Below are 6,000 nucleotides of genomic sequence, written 5' to 3' on the forward strand. Positions count from 1 at the left end.
TTATTACCCCTCAACAATCAGGCTCCTGAACCACAGGGGATAACTTCACACACCCAGTCTTTAAACTGTTCCTACAACTTATGGACCACTTTCAAGGACTCTTCAATTCATGTTCTCGATATTTTTTCTTTGCTTGTTTATTTATTTATTTCCCTATCTAGCTGTTTGTGTATTTTTTTTCTGTGTATTTAGTTTGGTTTTTTTTGCACAATGTTTTTCATCCTGTTGGGTGTGGTCTTTCATTAATTATTTCTTGTATATACTGTGGATGCCTGCAAAAATGAATCTCGGTTGTATATTGTGTCATATATGTACTTTGATAATGAATTCACTTTAAACTTTTGAACTTTAATATGTAGAGTTGTGGGGAAAGAGCAAATGAATGGGAAGGACAGGATTGCTGAGTTTGAAGCTGGCATTGAACAATAGGGCTGAATGGTCTTGTCTTTTGCCATAATAGTTTAGTTCCTAATCTCACTTCAACTGCTAATGGTATTCTCAATCATCACCTCTCAATTAATCAGAACCACATACTTTGTTTAGATTTAGATGTCCTATCAGATGTTGGATAAATGATGTGGTATTTCTCCTCGCTTTGTGCCACAGAGCATTCAGAATTCTATTTTTGTCCTTTTACTTTTTCATTCATCTACTGTCCCACAACACTATCATCCAAATCCATGTGGTCAGCTTTAGTTTGTATGCTAATAACACCCAGCTTTACATCCTGTAACTAAGTCTGGCATTATAGTAAATCATAAGTGAAATTGAGAGGCTACTTAAGAGGGTAGTAGTTATACATATACAGTATGGAACTTGAATCATATATAGGCCAAGTAAGTAAAGACAGGATTATCCTTCCCTCCCTCAAATGATAGCACTGAATCCATTGGTGTTTATAAGCATACTCAGTTTTGTAATTAATACCAGAATTTTTATTTTCCATATTTTAAAATAAATTCCAATTAGCAAATTGCCATGGCAGAGTTTGACTTCTTTGTAACATAACCTCAACCCTATTGTATCTTTAAATCCACATTATTATTCTGGTTATCTGCTTGCATCTTTCTTAAACAATTTCAAATTAAAACAGCAATGGTAAATTTATTCCAGAGCAATATATATATAATGTATTGATCATAGCATACTGTGTATATCAGATGTAGCTATTAAATTGCATATTTATTGTTTACGTCCTTCAGTGTCCAGGGTGCCTTACAGCTAAAGCAAGATTTTGATGCAATTAAAGAATTAATCTGTTCAGATGAGCAACGACTATCAATGGAAGTCAGACAGGCTGTCCTTTCTCTTCGTGTCTTCCACCAAGTGGACAATGCCATTATCTGCCTCCTCCAGCAACCTACCAGGAAGGTCTATGTTCCATCAGATACTTGGGACCGTTTCAGAAGCTGCTGTATGTGTTTTCAATTACTTGTAAATTTTGAATTAATTATATACTAGCCAACCTCCCATCTACCTTTTTGAACTTAAGAACATCCAAAAATCTTACAGCCCATAGCTTGACTCACACCTTCTTATTCAGTCCCCAGCCTGTGTTTCCTGCTCTACATTGATTCCTAGTATGGCTCACTTTAGCCACCAAGATTCTAAGCTTGAAAATTCTGTTCTTTTCTGCTTCACTGCCTCTCTTTTATGTCCAGAACATTTTGATTAGAAAGTTAGTAGTTAAACCACTGAGAATTAATTGACAATAAGCAAATAGGACAGTGCAAGTTACCCTCCTGGGAAAATGTGACAGTGCAAATTAACATGTGAGCAGCTGTGCTACACAAGCTCAAATTTACAGTTACCATTTGGGAGAATGTTGGTATAGTTGGGTATAAGGATACTAAATTCATGTATAAGAATTGAAGTAGCAGACACAATGTGGCATAAACAGAAACATGATAGAAGACCAGAATTTTTAAGAATGCTTGCAGTTAGCATACAGACTGGGTTGTGCTGGATCTGACTTGTTATCTGTACTATCTACCCCTGTTGTTTATTCGCCCACACTAAACTTTTCTAGATAAAGGAACAAGAGTCCCAAAAGATAGGGCAGTTTCTAAGAGGCTAGTGGGTTTCAGCTGGCATATTAATGAAGTTCTGTTCTCAGTGGCTGTTGGCAGTTTACAATTGTCAAAGGTCTAACCCCTCTTCAGTATCTCTGTGGACTTGGTACCTTAATGGAATGTTGCGGAGTTCAGTTTTAAAGGGTAAGATTTATTCCTTTCCATTGTTATTGTGGATTCAACTTGCCTTCACAGTCCCAAACAAGTGTGTGATGAGGGGCTGATTCTGTGATATAAAAGTACATTAATATTTGTCCAACAACACACACAAAATGCTGGTGGAACACAGCAGGCCAGGCAGCATCTGTAGGGAGAAGCGCTGTCGACGAAGTGTCCTGACAAAGGGTCTCAGCCTGAAACGTCGACAGCGCTTCTCCCTATAGATGCTGCCTGGCCTGCTGTGTTCCACCAGCATTTTGTGTGTGTTGTTTGAATTTCCAGCATCTGCAGATTTCCTCGTGTTTGCTTAATATTTGTCCTATCATTAGCCCTTCATCTGCTTTAAGTAGCGGTTCATTGACTGCTTAACTGTACTTGTATTTTTTTTCCCTGTTACATGCTTGAATTACTTTTCAGTAACCTTTATTTTTTGAATACTGTATCTGAACTCTTTTATTTGAAAGCTAAATAATTACAGAAATTCTGAAAAGACTCTTAAGACTGGCAGTATCTGTGCAGCAACTAAGATGGGGTTAACTTTTCTCAAAGATGCTGAGTTCCTGTGAAGGACTGAAATGTTAATCCAAGTCTCCTGTTCACCTATGCTGATTTTATTTCAGTCTTTCTACACTTGCACTATTTTATTAGATTAGAATATTCAATTCATAGAATACAAAGACAGCATCTAAATTCAATTCCAATCATAAATGTTGAATCAAGCAACAAGCAGAGAGCTGGAGGACAGTAATTTGTCCTGACTTCTGAAGCGTTTTCTAGGTCAAAATAGTTTTTAAATGCTAACAGTTACTTTTGAGCTCACGCAAGGTTGCACAATACTTTACTGTACCAGTGACCGGGTTCAATCCCCACCACTGTCTGTAAGGAGTTTGTCCATTCTGCCCATGACCTCGTAGATTTCCTCCGTGTGCTCCAGTTTCCTCCCACAGTCCAAAGACGTATTGGTTCATAGGTTAGTTGGTCATTGTAAATAGTCCCATAATTATGATAAGGTTAGATCAGGGGTTGCTGGGCTGCACAGCTCGAAGGGCCGGAAGGGCCTGTTCTGGTAAATAAATAAATAAATAAATAAATGTTGAGGGAAAAGTTGTCATCGTAAAAGCCAAACGTTTCTCAGCATTCCCTTCCCTCATAAAAAGTAAGGAATGAGAAGGAGAAGTACTGTATCTCATACAGAGATTTGCTTTCTCTTGTTACAATTCATTTAAGTGAAAAGTTATATGGGTCTGATTAAGAAAGTTAAATGAAGGGAGGTGTGTTGATTTTACTTAGTTTTAAGCTTTCAGATCTTCTGTTTTTATATTTCTTCTTTGTGTGGTGCAGTTGCTGAAAACTCAAAATACTCTGATCAATTGTGAACATTTCAGAACTCAATTATTGAATTATATTTGTTTCATGCAATTAACAGCTGCAAATTTTCCACTTGAATTAGAAGGGATTTTGAAATGTTTCCGTCAGCTGGAGATTTGTTACTTATGTCAACTGGGAAATACTTCTGTGGGTCAAACATTTGAATCTGCTTTTGATCCATTGTTTGTTTTTTTAGAACTGACTTAGCTTGGTTTTTGATTATATGATCTTTCAACTCTTCTAATAAATATTTTCCTTCACCCAAGGCTCCTCTTCCAGCAGGACGGTTGACTTCAGTCATCAGAACTTGAACAGTCTTGACAGTCTGGATCTACGGTCTGAAAGGACAAGAGCAGCCTTTCAGTCTGAAGCTTCTGATCAACTGAGTAAGATTATAACTACTGGGCACCCAGAGTCATACTTGGCAGTAAATCAGCAGGAGTGGCTTGCACTGCGAGTGAACAGCAGTAGACGCAGGAAAATTCTCCGCTTGCCATGTATGAAAAACACCCCAGAATAGTGAGCGACATTTCTGTCTCTGTTTATCAGTGGGGAAAACTGACCCATAGACTTGCACTTTAACACTTATTTGAGTTAAGTATAGTGCTGTTTTAGATTCTGAGCTCCATTATATTTCCAGTTTGGTGAATAATTTACCAAATTTTGAAGGGAAGCCTCAATGTATATTGCAACGCTGAAATATTAGCATTTCAAAAGCTGATGACCAAAAGCTCCTTTGCCGAATTAATTGTAATATAATATTGCAAGGCAAAATTTTAAATGTTCATTTTTGTACGATGTTTATTTGTTCTGATTTATGCTGTCTTGAGTTCAAAAGGATTCGGTATCCTATGTTGAAAGCCAGTATTTTTTGATTTAAAGATATTCTATATAATAATTTATCATATGTTTAAATACACTGATGCTAATAGAACATGTTTATCAAATATCTAATCTTTGGAATTATACTGCCTCTACAAAATGTTTTTAATACTGAAATTTAGACAATGCCTGCAATAATTTATACCTTTTTTGGAGGGCTGTCAGCTGAAGAAACTGTAAACAATATTTATGGATTTCCTGTTTTTAATTAAATGTTCTTTAAAAAAGGATTTTGTATTTAAACTTTATGTATTAAAATATAATGTTTTTATGTGTGCAAATTTACTTGGTGTACCCGTGATCCACACTCTCAAATGTGTCTTCCCTTTCTTGATGGCTTTAATATTGTCTACATATTCAGAGAGTGTTGAGTTTTTAAATTTAGTGAACATCCAGGCAAGAACGCTCTTAATTCCGTCCCTATTTGAGGCAGACTTGCTGCTTCCCACAACAAGCTTAGAGGTTAAAAAGCACAACGCCTCAGGAGCAGCTGCCTGTTGGAATCCTAAAAATTGGCCGTGAAGGACATATGCCACAAATCCATGATCTCTAAGTTCAAAGTAAATTCATTATCAAAGTATATGTATGTCATCATATAAAACGCTGAGATTCATTTTCGTGCAGGCATACTCAAAAATCCAAAAACCGTAATAGAATAAATAAAAGACTGAACTCAACAGGGCAAATAATCAATATGCAAAAGGCAACAAATTGCAAATAGAAAAGAGAAAATAATAATAAATATTGAAAACATGAGATGAAGTCTTTGAAAGTGAGTCCATAGATTATTGGAACAAATAAATGATTGGTCAAGAGAAGTTATCTCCTCTAGTTCAAAAACCTAATGGTTCAGGGGTAATAATTGTTCCTGAACAGACAGACATACCTTATTGATCCTGAGGGAAATTGGGTTTCATTACAGCCGTGCCAACCAAGAACAGTGTAGAAATATAGCAATATAAAACCATAAGTAATTAAATAAAAATAAGTTAATCATGCCAAGTGGAAATAAGTCCACTTATTCCTAGTGATGAGAGCCCTGAGGCACCTGTACCAGCTTTCCAAAGGCAGCAGCAAGAAGGGAGCACAACCTCGGTGGTGGGAGGGTATACCACAGGAGCTCAGAGATGCTGTAATCGTGGCCCTTTTTAAACAAAGGGGGCAAGTAACCACTGCTGGGTCCCCATCCCTGCTCCCTGCCACAGGGAAAAGCATCAGCAGAGTATTTGTGAACTTCCTCTTTCCAATGGCTAGAGCTGCATATTAAATGTGGTTATCATCTATCTAGAAGCAGAGTGGACATGATTTTCACTATGTAGGAACACCAGAAAATCTTAAGACCATAAGATAAAGCAACAGAAATTGGCCATTTGACCCATTGAGTCTACTCTGCCACTTCATCATGGCTGATCCATTTTCCCTCAGCCCCAATCTCCTGCCATTTCTGCCCCACCCGCACCTCCATATCCCTTCATGCCCTGACCAATCAAGAATCGGTCAAATTCTGAATTGAATATAC

General features: G+C 37.1%; 1 protein-coding gene across 5 annotated transcripts in view; it reads left to right on the forward strand.

Annotated features, from left to right (window-relative positions):
* Positions 1-4,766, forward strand: part of ccdc142 (coiled-coil domain containing 142) — a 139,400-nt gene extending 134,634 nt beyond the window's left edge. For 4 of the 5 annotated variants that reach the window (XM_059965587.1, XM_059965588.1, XM_059965589.1 and 1 more), the window contains 2 exons: positions 1,203-1,414; positions 3,866-4,766. In XM_059965587.1, coding sequence (XP_059821570.1) covers positions 1,203-1,414; positions 3,866-4,119 — 466 coding nt within the window. In that variant the 3' untranslated portion in view covers positions 4,120-4,766. Of the gene's footprint in view, positions 1-1,202; positions 1,415-3,865 lie in introns of those variants that run through there. The other variant, XM_059965590.1, reaches the window with a different exon arrangement.
* The last annotated feature ends 1,234 nt before the right edge of the window (positions 4,767-6,000 follow it).

Source organism: Hypanus sabinus, chromosome 3 (genome assembly GCF_030144855.1).
Source record: "Hypanus sabinus isolate sHypSab1 chromosome 3, sHypSab1.hap1, whole genome shotgun sequence".
NCBI lineage: Eukaryota > Metazoa > Chordata > Chondrichthyes > Myliobatiformes > Dasyatidae > Hypanus > Hypanus sabinus.